A 17597-nucleotide genomic window follows, 5' to 3' on the forward strand; every position below is an offset into this window, starting at 1 on the left:
TCTTACTGGAAGTTCAGTTCTGAGAAATGCCATCTTGTTGGTGAAACCCCCAGTCCCCACAGGTGTGGTGCATCTCTCTGAGCACTTCACTGGAGCAGGTGACCTATTGGGCCTGCCCTCCCATTGGCTGTTGCCTGCTTCCCATCCTCCCTAGATTTTGATGGCTTGGTGACAGGGGCTGCGTTTTATTTCACTCTGGCTCTCTTAGTACAGTGGGCCCTGTATATCCACAGGTTCCACATCTGCCAATTGTATGACACCATTTTCTGTAAGAGACTTGATGGTCCACGGATTTTGGTATCCTGTTCGTGGTGGAGCAGGAGGGATGTGGTTCTGGAACTAATACTCTATGCATACTGAGGAACAAGTATACTTTGTGCCTTGTAGAAACACCCTTGTTGAATAAGATGGAATGTTATATATGTCCATATTCAAAAGAGAATTGTAAAATGCATGTAACCTAAAGTTAAGTAAAAAATTTGCTTTTTTTTTTTTGGGTTATTTGTGCAGTTATTCAGCCATGGGATATAACTGGTTGGTGGTGGCAATTCAGGATCCAAAATCAAATTCCCACACTTGTCCTGAGAGGGCAGAGGGTCTGTAAGTGGTTATATTCTTCCTGATTTCTGTTCCTGGGGGTAGCGTTTCCAAGGGGACTTAGGGGTGAATGAGGGGAAGGAGTCCCATTCGTGCCAGACTTACCTTTTGGACTAATGGCCTCAAACCTTTTTCTTTTTACCACTTTTAGGTGAAAGTACTACTTTTCAATATATAGTGTCTAGTTTTTTGTTTTTTTAAGTTAAGAAGATGATCTTAAAAAAATTTCAGTCAGTATCAAAATAAAGCAAAAAGTCTCCATCCCCAATTCCCTAGTTAACAGTTTCTTCTGTATCCTTCCAGATATTTCCTCATGTATAATATATACAATATTGCAGCTAGTTGCCCCTGCCATTACTTAATAGTATATATTGGGTCTCTTTCTAATGTACTGCTGCTGCTGCTGCTAAGTCGCTTCAGTCGTGTCCGACTCTGGGCGACCCCATAGACAGCAGCCCACCAGGCGTCTCCGTCCCTGGGATTCTCCAGGCAAGAACTCTGGAGTGGGTTGCCATTTCCTTCTCCAATGCATGGAAGTGAAAAGTGAAAGTGAAGTCGCTCAGTCGTGTCCGACCCTCAGCGACCCCATGGACTGCAGCCTTCCAGGCTCCTCCGTCCATGGGATTTTCCAGGCAGGAGTACTGGAGTGAGGTGCCTTTGCCTTCTCCGCTTTCTAATGTAAGTGTATATAAATCAGCTTCATTCTTTTGGATACTCTTATGGCTGTAACTTAATTTATTTAACCTGTTGGTGGACCAGTTTTAAGTTTAAGACGTTATCAGTTTGTTTAGTAGCATTAGAAAAAAAAAATGCTGCAGTCAACAACAGCATTGTCTCTTGTGACTTTCCACGGTGTAGAAATGGATTTGGAACTACTGAAACAAAGAGCACCGTATTTTATGTTTTAATAGCTATTTCCATGTTGTTCTTTAGAAGGTAGAGCCAATTTGCACTCCCACCAGCAGTGTTCAAGAATGCCCATTTCTCTCTACCCTCACCAAATCAACTTTAGTTGATGTCAATTTCATATGTGAAAAGATTATTATATTATAATTTTATTTTGTATTTCTTCGGTTATAAATGAGCTTAGGCATCTTTTCATTTATATTTTGGTCATTTGTATTTAATTTTTGTGAACTATTTATCACCTTTGCCCATTTTTCTGTTTAGGTTATTTGTGTTTTTCTAGTTGACTGAAGAGTTTTCCAATATTAAGAAAATTGCTCCTTTGTCTTAGATATTATATTTTTGTTTCGTTTATTGCTTTCGTTTCAGCTTGTTTTGGTCTTTTCTTCTCTCTTTTTTTTATCCCATGGAGAAGTTTAAAATTTTTGCATGGTCTGGTTTGTCATATTTTGACTTCTGGATTTATGTCATGCTTCGAAAGGTCTTCCACATTCCAAGATGTTGGAGAAACATTAATTCAGGTTCTTTTTTCTTTCTACTTTAATGGGGTTAAATACACACTTTTAGGTGTGTATGTAAGTATGTATGTTTGTATGTGTATTCATGTGGGTTCTTTTTCTTTAATAAAACAACATGTATTATATTACAAAGGCAGAGGATTTTTAAAAAAATTTTGTACCATCTTCAGTTTATTTTGGTGTAAGGAGTCAGGCGGAGATCCAGCTTTATTTTTCAAGAAGACAGACAGTTGATTCCATGCTGGTTATTGAATAATTTGTCTTTCCCCAGATATGAGAACACTTCTGAGATGAAGCTAAATTCCATAACCATAAAACATCTTATATGTTTGCGTGTGTGGGCCCTATGTATGCTATAGGAGCTTGACATTCATATAGGTCCAAAGATCCCTGCTGATTTTCACATTGTCATTAAAAGATTAATGACTACACCAACACATGAGGTGAGAACAGTCAGCTGTGCCCGCTAAGGAGTTTCCTGGGCATATTGTTACATGTGTTCCTCTCTCTGGATTTTCTCTAGACAAGTTACTAGTATAAAATTACAGTTGGGCTGGTGTTGCTGGACAGTAAAAATCTTACTGTTGACTTGATAGATGCATTTTAAGTCTATGTAGACAAATGCTGACTTATACCTATAAATACCGTAAGGTCCCACTTTTCTGGGATACTCTGACGTCATATATTCTGATCTATAGCCCTTATATGGGTATCTTCACATTGGTTAAACCAGGTGTCTGAGTTTTGGTTTGGAAAATACGACTTTAGAATCAGTCTTTGTTTTGTTTTTCTTTAACTGTGACTATTTTATACTCACTCTTCATTGAACAGAATCCTTTTCAGTTATTTTATGAATTTCTGGGAAAAATGAAGCATTATTTTCTTACACTGTACCATATCTAAAAGCTAACTGTTTGCCTGTAAGTAAAACTGGATAGGTTAATGAAAAATTGTAATTTCACATTAGACATAAACTGAGTCTAAAAATTCATGTAAGCTATATACAATGGAATAATTTGTTGTCTTTGTTGAGTCACTAAGTTGTGTCCAACTCTTTTGCAACCCCATGGACTATAGCCCACCAGACTCCTCTATTCCGGATTTCCCAGGCAAGAATATTAGAGTGGGTTGCCATTTCCTTCGCCAGGGGATTCTTCCTGACCCTGGGATCAAACTCATGTCTCTTGCATTGGCAGGGAGATTCTTTACCACTGAGCCACCAGAGAAGCCCACAGTGGAATATTACTTAGCCATAAAAAGGAGCAAAATAATGCCATTTACAAAAACATGGATGGATGTAGAGATTGTCATATTGAGTGAAGTAAGTCAGACACAGAAAGTCAAATATATAATATCACTTATGTGTGGAAGCTAAAAAAGGGGGATACAAATGAGCTTATTTACGAACAGAAGTAGAATCACAGATGTAGAAAACAAATTTATGGTTATCAGGGGCAAAGGCGGGTGGTGAGAGGGATAAACTGGAAGATTGAGATTGAGATATATACACTACTATATGTAAAATAGATAACTAATAAGAACCTACTGTATAGCACAGAGAACGCTACTCCATACTCGGTAGTGGCCTATATGGGAGAAGAATCTAAAAACAGAGTGGATATGTATATATGTATACCTGGTCACTTTGCTGTATACCTATAACTAGCACAACATTGTAACTGTCAACTATACTCCAATTAAAAAAGAAAAAGAAACACAGGGGGAAAGACTGTCTTGGATGTGGCCTGGAGATACCTTTCAGTGATCCATCAAAATATCTAATAAATGTTTTAAATGGTACCCATTGCTGGTGGAAAAAAATAAACATGTAAGAGCTAATTGTGTATTCTTAGAATTTGAGACGGTATAAAAGGGGCTTTAATTTATTGAAATTTTATTTTGAAATATCACTGATGCAAAAAGTCCAAAACATTTTTAGTCTTATGCGAGTTGTTAGTGGTAGTAGTAGGTATTGGTAGTCTTATTAGTCATTGTTAGTAGTAGTAGTAGTAAGCATTGGTAGTCTGGCTGTTTTACATGAGAATTTAGAAGTTTAAGTCTTTTACCCAAGCACCAGGTTAGTTCCTTAAGGGCAGTAGATCATGATGCTTGTTTTTCAGGGTTTTTTTGGGGGGGTCTGCACCCCATGGCTTGCAGGACTTTAGTTCCCCATCTGAGAATTGAACTTGTGCCCCCTACAGTGGAAGCACAGAGTATTAATCATTGGACCGCCAGGGAGGTTCCAGTACCACTCACTTTTGAGTCGCTAGAAACCCAGCGTAGCACCTGGCACATGGTAAACTCTCAATTTGTGCTTCTGGAATGTATGAATGGTTGAAGGAATAAAGTAGTAAGAACACACCTTCTGTCTCTCATCCATCAGCAAATCCTGTTGGCTCTACCTTTAAAATATATCCAGCATGTAATGACTGCTCAAAATCTCAACTTGGTTTAGGCCACCGTCACCTCTTACCTGGACTAGGACCATGGTCCCCTGACTTGCCTCCTGTTTCTGCTTTGCCTCCACATAGCCTCTTCCTCAGACTGCAGCCAAAGTGATCCCTTCAGAAGTTAAGTGAGATCACTGCACTCAAGACCCTCCAGGGTTTCTTTCTCACTCAGGAGTGAAAGCCAAGTCCTGCAAGGCCCTGCCTTTTCTCATCTGCCCCCAGCTCTACTCCATCATTACTCCTGTGAACTCGTCTCTCTCTCCTCCATCTTATTCTCAGCCTGTTCCAGCTACTCTGGCTTTCTTTTAGTCTCTCAGGCATGTCAGGTATTCTTCTGCCTTTCTGCCTGAAACATTCTTTCCCCAGATATCTGTATGGTTCATCCCCTCATCCATTTCAAGTCTTTCTCAAGTAGGGTATAACCTCCGTGAGGGCAGGGGTTTTCCTTTTTCCACTGTTGTTATCCCCAGTGTCCAGAACATTACCTGTGACATAGTGGGCACTTAGATATTTTTTTGGAAAGAAAGAGGAAGCAAAGAAGAAGGATTCAGGAGGTGGGAGGCATGGAGCTAAATTAAAACTCATGGATATGAAGATTTAGCCTTAGAAACTATGGCCTCCAGTCCATCTTAGACCCTGAGAAAGGTTCTAAACTTGACAGGTTTTCTGATCATTTCCTGTTGATGTCTTTTTTAACCTCTACAACTCTGTTTTCATTTCTTTCCTCTTGCCTTAGAAAAATGCCTTTGCTGTAGTTCTAATTGACCCTTCTTACCTGGCACCGGAGTAACATGACACATGACAAATAAACTGCAGTATTGTCCTAAGTGTCTGTATGGCTCTTGGCAGAAGCTAAATTATTTCTCTCGAAAGCTGACTTGAGCCCTGCCACTGCAGTGGGTGGCGTGTGCCTGAGAGCTGCCCAGAATCTGCTGCTCGTCTGCTGTTTACTCGGTAGGAACTCTGCTTGCCGTTCTGACCGCCCCTCACCTGAGGCTGCCTCTCCTCTATTGGGCCTTTATGTTCCTCCTCTTGGTTTCTCTTTTGGATTGCATGTTGCTTCGAAGGAAATCACTACCAACATATGGCCTGTTATGATTCTCTTTTCCCAAACTCTGCCATTTTGTATATTTGTGACACACTGCAGATTTTGTGAAGATTGCTTCATAATATTTGTTTACCATCTGCTGCACTCTATTTGGTATCTTGCTAGGATTTTTTCCTCCATTTTAAGTGACATTAACAGAATCCAGCCAGTACATAGACTTTCTGGTTCTACTTTTGCTTCCCTAATGTGCTGGAAAATCATATTACTCTGCTCCAGGCAACTAGAGAAGGCTGGAATTCTCATTGTGAACCAGTGTATCAGAGCGCTTCCCTGCCCCCCTTCTTGGTCATATCTAGTAATGCTTTTTTGGTCAGATGGCAAAGAACCTCCATGTGTAAGACAAAAAGAGTTCAAATTATTTTTTTCTGCTTCTCCTGGTGCGTTGGCTTCCTAGTGTTCTTCAGTTCTACCTTTGACACTTTCTGCCATTTTAGTAAGTTTTTTATGATTTATGGTTCCAGCTAGTGGACTTTTATAGCTAATCCAGTGTGATAGGCCCAGCCAGAGTCTTTGATAGATGGACTGACTATGTCTATCCTCCTTTTTATTCAGAAAAGTATTTTAAGTTATTGTCATACTAAATTGCTCGGTATGTAGTTCTCCTTTCTTATCCTTTATTAACTTGTCATTACTCTCAATTCATTGTCTACTTAAAATTTTCTTTCCAGCTTTATTGAGTTATAATTGACACATAGCATTGTGAAAGTTTAGGGTGTATAATATGTTGATTCAATCGTCATATAGTACAAAATGATTACCACTGTAGTGTAGCCAACATGTTCATCCTGATACATAATTAGCGTTTCTTTTTTGAGGTGAGAATATTTAAGATCTGTTAGCAGTGTTCAAGTATGTAATACAATTTTTTAGCAGTAATCACCACACTGTACATTGGGTCCTCACACTTTGTTGTTCTCATAGCTGTAAGTATATGTCCTTTGACAAGTATCTCCCTGTTTCCCCACTCTACCACCCCTGGTAACCCTGAACTTCAGTTGTTTAGATTCCACATATAAGTGATATCATACAGTATTTGTCTTTCTTTAACTTATTTCACTTAGCATAATGCCCTCAGGGTTCACCCATGTTGTCAGAAATGGAAGAACACCCATCTTTTTCATGGCTGAGTAATAGTCATGTGTTTGTGTTTCTGTATGTGTGTGTCTCTGTGTGTGTGTATGTATGTGTACACATCTTCTTTATCCATTGATCCATTGATGGAGACTTGAGTTGTTTACAGTTCAGTTCAGTTGCTCAGTTGTGTCCAACTCTGCGACACCATGAACTGCAGCATGCCAGGCCTCCCCATCAATCACCAACTCCCGGAGTTCACTTCATACTCATGTCCATTGAGTCGGTGATGCCATCCAACCATCTCATCCTCTGTCGTCCCCTTCTCCTCCTGCCCTCAGTCTTTCTCAGCATCAGGGTCTTTTCAGCTGAGTCAGCTCTTCACATCAGGTGGTCAAAGTATTGGAGTTTCAGCTTCAACATCAGTCTTTCCAATGAACACTCAAGACTGATCTCCTTTAGGATGGACTGGTTGGATCTCTTTGCAGTCCAAGGGACTCTCAAGTGTTTTCTCCAACACCACAGTTCAAAAGCATCAATTCTTCAGTGCTCAACTTTATAGTCCAACTCTCACATCCATACATGACCACTGGAAAAACCATAGCCTTGACTAGATGAACCTTTGTTGACAAAGTAATGTCTCTGCTTTTAAATATATTGTCTAGGTTGGTTATAACTTTCCTTCCAAGGAGTAAGTGTCTTTTTATTTCATGGCTGCAATCACCATCTGCAGTGATTTTGGAGCCCCCCAAAATAAAGTCAGTTACTGTTTCCACTGTTTCCTCATCTATTTGCCATGAAGTGATGGGACCAGATGCCATGATCTTCGTTTTCTGAATGTTGAGCTTTAAGCCAACTTTTTCACTCTCCTCTTTCACTTCCATCAAGAGGCTCTTTAGTTCCTCTTAATTTTCTGCCATAAGGGTGGTGTCATCTGCACATCTGAGGTTATTGATATTTCTCCCGGCAGTCTTGATTCCAGCTTGTGCTTCTTCCAGCCCAGTGTTTCTCATGATGTACTCTGCATATAAGTTAAATAAGCAGGGTGACAGTATACAGCCTTGACGTACTCCTTTTCCTATTTGGAACCAGTCTGTTGTTCCATGTTTGGTTCTAACTGTTGCTTCCTGACCTGTATACCGGTTTCTTAAGAAGCAGGTCAGGTGGTCTGATATTCCCATCTCTTTCAGAATTTTCCAGTTTATTGTGATCCACACAGTCAAAGGCTTTTGGCATAGTCAATAAAGCAGAAATAGATGTTTTTCTGGAACTCTCTTGCTTTTTTGATGATCTAGCGGATGTTGGCAATTTAATCTCTGGTTCCTCTGCCTTTTCTAAAACCTAAGAAAAAGAAATGCAAAAAGCAAAATGGCTGTCTGAAGAGGCCTTACAAATAGCTGTGAAAAGAAGAGAAGCCAAAAGCAAAGGAGGAAAGGAAAGATACAAGCATCTGAATGCAGAATTCTGAAGAACAGCAAGGAGAGATAAGAAAGCCTTCCTTAGTGATCAATGCAAAGAAATAGAGGAAAACAATAGAATGGGAAAGGCTAGAGATCTCTTCAAGAAAATTAGAGATACCAAGGGAACATTTCATGCAAAGATAGGCTCAATAAAGGACAGAAATCGTATGGACCTAACAGAACCAGAAGATGTTAAGAAGAGGTGGCAAGAATACACAGAAGAACTGTACAAAAAAGATCTTAACCCAGATAATCACGATGGTGTGATCACTCACCTAGAGCCAGACATCCTGGAATGTGAAGTCAAGTGGGCCTTAGGAGGCATCACTACGAACAAAGCTAGTGGAGGTGATGGAGTTCCAGTTGAGCTATTTCAGATCCTAAGATGATGCTGTGAAAGTGCTGCACTCAATATGTCAGCAAATTTGGAAAACTCAGCTGTGGCCCAGGATTGGAAAAGGTCAGTTTTCATTCCAATCCCAAAGAAAGGCAATGCCAAAGAATGCTCAAATCCAGTGAGTACAGATATTTCTGTAAACTTCTGATTTCAGTTCCTTTGTATACATACCCAGCAGTACAATTGCTGGATCATATATTAGTTGTAATTTTATTTTTTTGAGGAACCACATACTATTTTCCACAGTGGTTTTTTCAGTTTACATTCCTACCTACAGTACATGAGGGTTCTCTTTTCTCTGCATTCTCATCAACACTTGTTCTCTCTTGTCTTTTTAATGATAGTGTAACAAGTGTGAGGGGATACCTCATCTCGGTGTTGATTTGCATATCCCTGATGATTAGAGATGGGGAGCACCTGTCTGTGTACCCACTGGCCCTTCGTATATCTTTCTCGGAATTCCTTGTCTTTAGAGAGAAGTGTATTCTCATTTTAAATTTCAAGGCCAGTGATTTGCTCTTGGGTTGCCTTCATGGCTTGGATTTTGCCTTTGGGCCAGAATCATTTGTCTTCTCTTAGTGTGATTACTTTTTCAGCTCAGTCTCCTTTCTGACAAGACAAGGAGTCTTCATTAAAACTGCTAATTGCAGTTATTAAAGAATGAAGCAGACAGTCCTTCAAAGAGTAATCTGTAAGGGAAAGTAGTTCCTACATAAAAGGGAGCCTCTCATTAATCCATGAGAGCTACTAATCACTGTGTCTTATTAACCTGATACTGTCCTCAGGCTTTATTAGAATGCCTCTTTCAGGTTACCTTGTCTCCTTACGAGACAGCACTTGAGGTTTGCGTCAAAGCTGCTCTGGAGTTTTGTCCTAAGTTTTTTCTGTCCACTTAAAGCGGAGTGCCCTTTAGTGTTCCACAGCTGCTTTCTATGGAACTGCTAAGTAAGAGATTATTCTGGTAACTGACTTCCCTCACAGTTACCAGATTATTTATGGTAACTAAAATAAATAAATAAATTCAGTGATTTTACAGAATTTTAGAATTATACAGTCTTTGGTTTTAAGTAGCCTTAAAAGTTCAAGCCCAGGCTTTGAGAGCTTAGAGAATTATATTTGTTGTTATTGTTACTGATTTAGAGAGACTGTGATTTAAACAATTTTTTCTGAAATCTGTGCCTTCTCTTTACAAATTATAAGAAGATTCTTCACCTGTTTTATTAAACTCCAAGTACTTCTTCATTCCATGTGGACAATACCTTATTGAGGTCTAGTGTATATTGGGATTTGACGATAATCTGTCCCTTTTTAGCCACCATCCCTACAGCTAGTTCTGGTGTAGCGACGAGGTTTACATAAAGCTACTTTGTTCAGACCGAAAATTTTACCAAGTTCAGGACTTCATCAAGAACAAATCATTTTAGTCCACATCCAAACTGAGAATTTAACTTGCTTTTAAAACAAAAAATGTACAGTGCTTTCATATATGGTTATATCTAACATTATATTCCTTTATACAATATCTGTTTTTTTCTCCTTTGTTTCCTGCATTTATGTGACAGCTTTTTGACTTAACCTTGAAAATATTAGTTTCTGGAACCTATGTAGAAACTATCTCTATTTCCAAAATTAGAACAGCATTTTTCTCCCAGTTTGACTCTAGCCTAGAGCTTAAAGAAAGAAAGAGAGGGAAGGAAAACGCTAGATTTCTATGTAGTTCTTTATATATGTAACCTCCGTAAGAATATGCCTTCTTTGTTACTGAAGGTGACCACTGTGTGCCATTTATACCGAGATAGGCAGCTCTTGGTAGGTAATACCAGTGGTGATTGTTGCAGCTCCTAGCTATGTAAATATTCAGTGTGACTTGATGATCCAGCTGGGGAACTCTGCAGGAGTGAACCTGTATCTAGGATCTAGAACAGTTACTCTGGAGGGAAAACCCCAGTGAAAGCTGTCGGCTTGGTCACTGAACAGGACAAATTCAGATGCTGCTTTCCCTTGTACTTTCAGATTGCTGTTGGCTGTGAGGGAGAAGAAGAAGGTAGCATTGTGCTCTGAAATAGGCTAATTAGGAGAGAATACAATCTCCCTCTTACACCAAACAGTGGGCTATCTTAAAAAAAGCAGCTGGACAGGAGGGAGGGCCTGCTGAGGGGTGGTGGGCTAAGATCCAGGTGCTAAACTGAACTCCCCCTATATTTTCAGTAAGAGTTCTCAGAGCATGTCATGCTAGCTTATTCTCTTTATGATGAGAGATTTGTCTTTTTCTCCAGATCTGGGATCAGGTTCTCTGCCTCTGATCGAATCAGCAATTAGATGCCCAAGAGTGACCAAAATAAATAAATAAATAAAATCCTAGCTCGGTTTAGGAAATGCACAACAGCGGAGGCACCCATTTGAGAGAGAGCCTGTCTCTTCCGCGTTGTCCCCTTGGGAGGCTGTGTACGTCTTCCATCAGTGTTGCCCTTGCTCAAAATGTTTTTGGCATTTTTCAAACAACTGTACATTTAGAGTCTACCAAGTATGCTGTTTTCCTGTTGACAGATCTTTATCCTCAGAAGGATGAAGTAGCTAACTAAATATTTAGAAATAACCAGAAGTCATTCTGCCTGGCAGATAGTATGGATGAGTGAGTGATCGGATGTGGACAGTTTTGTTTGGGACTAAAAACAAGATCTGATATTTTTGCTTGATTTATCTTCAGGTTCTGAAAGCAGTTTTGAAGACATATTTCACAACTGTTTTAATTAAGGGAAGGATGAATGAAATCAGTACATTGTTTTGGATGTGGCTCCTTTGATGATCCACTTACTCAGATTTACCCATTCTTGTTCAGTATTTTGTTAAGTCTTATTATCCTCTAGTTTTAAGACTGTTTAAATGATTTCGCAGTAGTGCAAGTCACCATTTGAAGCTTTCTGTGGTCATAAAGTACTCAGTATAAGTGAAACAGTTCAGAATATGAGAGATCAAGTGGGTTATGAGGAGAACTGTATTAGAGTTGCTTTGTAAGTTAACCTTACACTGGGCTCTCAGTTCTGTTAAAAGGGAATGATAATAATCAAGTCATATTGTCCACATCATAGAATCGTTATGAGGCTTTTAAAGGTGTATGGAGCATAAACCACAGTGCCTTGTGTTATAGTAGTGTTCAGTAAATGATAGCCATTTTTATTATGCTATTGTGACATGACAGATTGCCGGGAGAGAGGAAGAATGGAGAAATAGAGGGATAGGGTGCCGTGTGGGAAAGCAAAAAGTACTAATAGTTGAATAATACTGGCCTTTCTTCAGTTTTTAAAGTTCTTCAAGCCAAACCTGTTCATACTCCAGTTGTATGTACTTTATTTTTAAAATATTTATTTATTTATTTGGCTGTGCCATGCAACACGTGTGATTTTAGTTCCCTGACCAGGGATTGAACCCATGCTCCCTGCAGGGGAAGCTCAGAATCTTAACCACTAGACTGCCAGGGAAATCCCTATATTTACTTTACCTTAGGTTCATGTCGTAAATGACATGAGCAATATTTTAATTTTCAGCTGTCCCCCAAATTTATAGTTCTTTATTGAGATTCTGTTGTATTCTGAACCAAAAAACCAAAACAGCAAACTAATAACGTCAACGTCTGCAACATACAGTGTTGAGGATGTGGACATCAAGTTTGTACAAACCAACTGTATTATGTTTCCAGCTGACATGGTTTTTGTATATTAAAAAATCTTAACACTTACATTATGTTGCTTTTTAAACAGATGAAGATGAAGATGGTGATCGAATTACAGTGAGAAGTGATGAAGAAATGAAGGCAATGCTGTCATATGTAAGTATACTACTAATGAGGACTTTTCTAAAAATCTTGTTGTAATTGAGGATGCAGTTTCTTGATGTAGTGAAGATATGAAAGTAAATCACAGTTGCTCTTAACATTTTTCTAGACAACATATAAAAATTTTAAAGATCTCCTTACATGAAAGTTTAAGGGCATTCTTTTCAAAAGACACTTACTGATCATATCATGAACATTAAGAATAATGCATCTTAATGACTTTTGCATTAGGTATGGGGCAGACTAAATGGACTATCAATTTCCTGTATTTTTTATGCAGTACTTAAAGTAACGGCTCATTAAAAATGAACCCCTGGGCTCTAAAAAATTTTTCAAAATCTACTTTCGACTGGAGATCCCTTTCACCCCTTCCAAACAGACTGTAGTTATAATGTAGCTGCTGGCTTAATGTGGATACACGACTTACAGAGACTTACAGAGACTTACAGATGTACTGTCAGTGATTTTATGTACTAACCACCCCACCCGAAAATGAGCTACAGGGTTACTTACTGAATCTAAGTGATTTGAATATATCCCCCAAATGACTTTTCTTTTGTGTTTCAAATTTCAGTGAAAATTTGCATTAATATTTGTCTCAGGGCCAAAGTAGATAGATAAGAAAAAAGGATACATTTCTAAAACTTTAATACTAAGCTTGAATAATTTAGCTACTATGGAGAGAAATAGCTTCCCTGAGCCCTGGTTTGTTCTTTTCTCTTATTTCATTTTTTCTTAATTCATTTTATTTTTTCTGAGCTTGCAGTCTGTGTACAGAACCTTTTCTAGTGGTCTGGTGAAGAGAGCATTGGACTGGAAGTCAGGAGACTACTGCCCTTCTCTGGCTTCCTGGCCTTAGGCAAAACACTTAACCTTTCTGTGCAGTAGTTGCTTCATCTGTCAATTGTGGATAATAATACTTGTCCTTTCTTCTGCACAGGGTCATTGTAATGGTCAAATGGGATAATAGATGTGAAACCCTTTGAAAAGTTAAAAATTCTATACAAATGCAAAGTGGTATTATGGTGGAAATGATGAAACTGGCGCCCTGGCTTTTCAGTGAGTCTCTAATCTTAGCAAATGATTAGGTTGTAGGTTTTTAACCAGGATATTGTTTCATTGTAATGGAAACTGTAAAATATCTGTATGGGTTTCCACCAGTAGTTTTAATTTAGGGTAGGAGGAAAGAGAACAAGAAAGATGGCATGGTTAACAGAGCGTTGCATTCAGACCAGCACAGAGTAGAAAAGTCAATTTCCCATTGACTTCACATTAACTTATTTGAGAGTCTTTGTGCCCTGAGAATTTAGAGCAGGGCTCATCAGTACCTTGAAAGGCAGAGTAGGATTGTCTGCTGAAAGGTCTAGCGCTAGTATTGATAGATCAACTACCTCTCCTGAGAATGTGACATGCTTATTTTTTAGAAAAAACACACACACAGATAGGTTCTAATTTTTTCACATGGATCCACTGCAGAGAGAACATTGCTGACATCCATGTACTTTCATTATGTCTCTGACATGACCTCACACAAAATTTTGCTTTCAAAAATGTACTTTTGGGAAGATCTAACAAACTGTGCTCTTTGAGAAGTGTTACTACATGTGATCATAGTGATAGTCATAATTATTTCCATTTTTAAGTGCCCATTTTACGCTAGATGCTTAAGGTATTTAGTTTCCTTTGGTTTTAATAATCACTCTGTAAAGTAGATATTATCCCTACCTTTCAGATGAGGAAGCTATGGTTAAAGAGACATGCCCAAGGTCTTACAGCTATATGAGTATGAGTATGGACTGTAAGTTCAGCTTCTCCTTGTGCCAAGGCCCATGCTCCTTCACTGTTTCATACTGCTGCTCTCCCACCCACCTTCTTGCACATTCGTACTGGGAGCTTTCTATGTGTTAAAAATGAGCTTTTTTTTCTTTTTAATTTTAAAAATTAAAAAAAAAAAAGTTTTCAAAATTGTAAAAAACAGAGTATATTTTGTAAGATCTTATTGGCTTTATCTAATGATTCATGAATTGGGCAATATCCCATCCAGCAGATAGAAAGGCACTCTAAAGATGTGGCAGGAGACAGGACAAGGAAGTCACTTTAGCCAAGAGCTGATGGTTTCAGGCAAGGTCACCTTCCTCTGGGGGAAGCAGGGGTCTGTCAGGTGGATGACCTCACTAGCAATGACCAGGAAATTCCAGACTGACTGGTTAAGGTTATATTCCTCGGAGAGTTTTATGTAAAACTCACTACAGTTTTCTTACGTTCGTTCATTTGCTGTGGATGAACTTTTTTCTGTAAACTGGCTGTGGTTCATAGAATGGGGTCTAGATGATCAGGTCTGAGTTTTCTCATTAATTCACTTGATATTTATAGATAAGAACCTGAGGCCCCAAGATAGAGCTCCACTCCCCAGATTGTGAATGTTGGAGCAGATTATTTTAAAATGAAAATGAAAATATCCCTGAGAGAGATAACAGGTTTTAAGTTATTTAAAACCTAACTGGATTTCCTTTTGCTCTTGTCTGTTGAGGCAGCCTCTACCATCAAATACTCTTTGTTTATATAGAGTCAGGCTCTGAATAAACAATTAAATAGTAAAGAGTAGAGGAAGCTCTGTCTCAGAAAGCACAAACAAGATTGGTGGGCTGCCATTTTGATCTGTCTTGGTTTTTAAGGTTGAAATTCCTTTGGGTTACAGTTTTGCCATAAAGAGAACAATTTGGACTTAACCTCACAGTAGATTTTGGTTGATAGTCTTCACTTGCCAACCTGGTATTAAAAACCTGTATTGGCCTTTTATTTTTTAAGTTCAGTTTGGCTCTGAAAAATTTTGATTCCAGGACTTGGGACCACATATTTACTGTTTTTTTTTTTTTAAAAAAAGCTATGCTTTTCATGTAGAATTCAATAAATTTGCAGTCACTTTAGTATTTCTTTAAAAACCATATGGGGAAAGCAAAACTAGACATGTTTTTGCCGTAAATCCTTTAATCAGTCTTTTTTAAAAAAGCTGCAGTGTCTGAGTTAAAACTTGCAGAATTTTTACCCCCCTTGGTTGTAAGCATTTTCTGGCTTTGGGCCAACAGAAGCATAAGTTTGTATCAGTAATTTAAATAGATTTTTATATTAGACCTGAAAATGTTGCCTTTTTAATTGAAAACTTATCAATTATTTAAATTGCTGGCAGCCCGAGGCTGTTAATTTTATGTGTGCCGTAATAATGGCATACAGTGGTTTTTGATGCATGTGACCCACTGAATGTCGCATTGTGGTAAGGATTTGTCATGATACTAGGTTGTATGCTGTTAAATAATAACTAGCACATTAAACCAAAGTCTGTTGTCACACATTAGTACCATTTTATGTGTTATTTAGAAGTTGTGTTCTTTTCTTCATTAGATATATTTTTAAGAGATAATGAGAAGAAAACAAAGCTATAATAAATTGTCTTTTAAGAAAATGTAAAGTAATTTGGTCTCCAAGGAGATATTTAATGTATTGAGAGAATTCAGCAGCCAAGTGTTATTACAGCACCATTGTGATCACTCTCTGCGTTTTGTTATGAGTTTGTGTTAATCAACAATCTGTTTTTATAGCGTAGTTTCATGTAAGTTATGTTGTTAGAATATTCCACTTTTGGGATCATGGCTTTTCCTCTGACACTATTGTATCTTTTTAATTTCTCCATAAAGTATTTTTTTAATTAGAATTTGAAATGCTTTTATTAGAAAAAAAAAATACACCCAACCTACATTTCCTGAAAACTAAATACCTGATCATTGCTAATTATTTAAAGGACCCTGTTAAATACTCCCTTAAAGTAGTTTAAATTTTTTGTTGTTCTTGTTTTCCTCTCTCATTTTCTAGAAGGATAGACAATAATCTACGGCTTTTCTCCTTCCATCTTTTTGTATTTGTTGTCTGGTAGTGCTGACCTCATTTCCTTACAGCATGAGGCATCAGCCTTATTTTTGATTCATCATAAGCTTTATTTATCATTGAGACTCAGTTATAGGAGGGGGTTATTTTAATGTTAACCTCTGCTTTTAGGTGACCTTTCTTCAAGGAACTCAGCAGTACATCTTACTTTTGTAAATGGACTCGTATTTGTTTCTGCTAAATCCTGTGGCTAGTAAAGGGTTTATTACATCTAGTTCTCTTGATACTGAGAGGCTTGTATGAGTGGAAAACAGTATTAATAAGAATTATTTTCTTCGTTTTGCCTAATCTCTCTCTTTACACCATTTCTCCACATTGCCAGAAGAATATGGGGTGGGTTTAACTGTAATACTTCCCATTATGGCAGACATTGTGTATTATTGGAGTGTAAGTATTCCCTTTGATATACTTGACTGTAGTGTACCTTGTTAGATGTTGGGTACCATGAGGGAGAATACTCTTTGAGATCTGTAGCACCTTGTAAATTTGGATATGATTCGCTTTATCCTAGTGTGCATAACTTGGAGATTGCCTCAGAAATCATACTTGCTCAATAGATAGCCAGTGGAAATTTGCTGCATGACTCAGGGAACTCAAACTGGGACTCTGCAGTAGCCTAGAGGGATGGGATGGAGAGGGAGGTGGGAGGGAGATTTAAGAGGGAGGGGAGATATGTATACCTATGGCTGATTCATGTTGATGTATGGAAGAAACCAACACAATTCTGTAAAGCAATATCCTTCAATTTAAAAATAAATTTTTTTTAAAAAGAGAAAAATCATAGTTGCTCAGGTAGAGTTGGAAGAAACCCTTAGAGGTCTTGTCCAAATGTCTCATTTTACAGATAAGGAAACTGAGGCCCAGCAAGATCAGATTCAGTTTGAGGTTATATTGCTAATAAATGGGAAGGCCTGAACACAGACCTAGGTCCTGGAATCCCAGTCTTCACTCCTGGTTAACTGATGTTTTTGTTTTGGCATTTATTGAGATCCTACAGAAGAAGCTTTGCAAATACCACTGTTTTCCTGATAACAAAAAAATACTACTACTTAGTAGCATGTTAGTGTACCTGAGTTTGAAATGGATTGTAAAGAAATACTCTGGGCTTTTGAAGTTTCCTTCCTACAGGGCTGAATTTTACTTTAGGATGTGTTGCCCAGTTAGCTGTTAAACCTTTAATAGCCTTAGGGCCTTTACGATTAGAAAGTTTTCTACATAGAGCAGAGATTGGAAGCTCTTTTCCACATGGTGCTTTTAAATATGCTCCACATTAAGTCGGTCCAGCATACTTTGTATGTAGCAAAATAGCTTGGTCTTCA

At 38.3% G+C, this 17597-nt stretch overlaps 1 protein-coding gene across 3 annotated transcripts in view; it reads left to right on the forward strand.

The window, feature by feature from the left end:
- MAP2K5 (mitogen-activated protein kinase kinase 5) overlaps window positions 1-17597 on the forward strand; it is a 262225-nt gene that overhangs the window by 12186 nt on the left and 232442 nt on the right. For all 3 annotated transcript variants that reach the window (XM_052646192.1, XM_052646193.1, XM_052646195.1), the window contains one exon: window positions 12266-12333. In XM_052646192.1, coding sequence (XP_052502152.1) covers window positions 12266-12333 — 68 coding nt within the window. The remainder of the gene's footprint in view (window positions 1-12265; window positions 12334-17597) is intronic.

This window comes from Budorcas taxicolor, chromosome 10, assembly GCF_023091745.1.
Source record: "Budorcas taxicolor isolate Tak-1 chromosome 10, Takin1.1, whole genome shotgun sequence".
NCBI lineage: Eukaryota > Metazoa > Chordata > Mammalia > Artiodactyla > Bovidae > Budorcas > Budorcas taxicolor.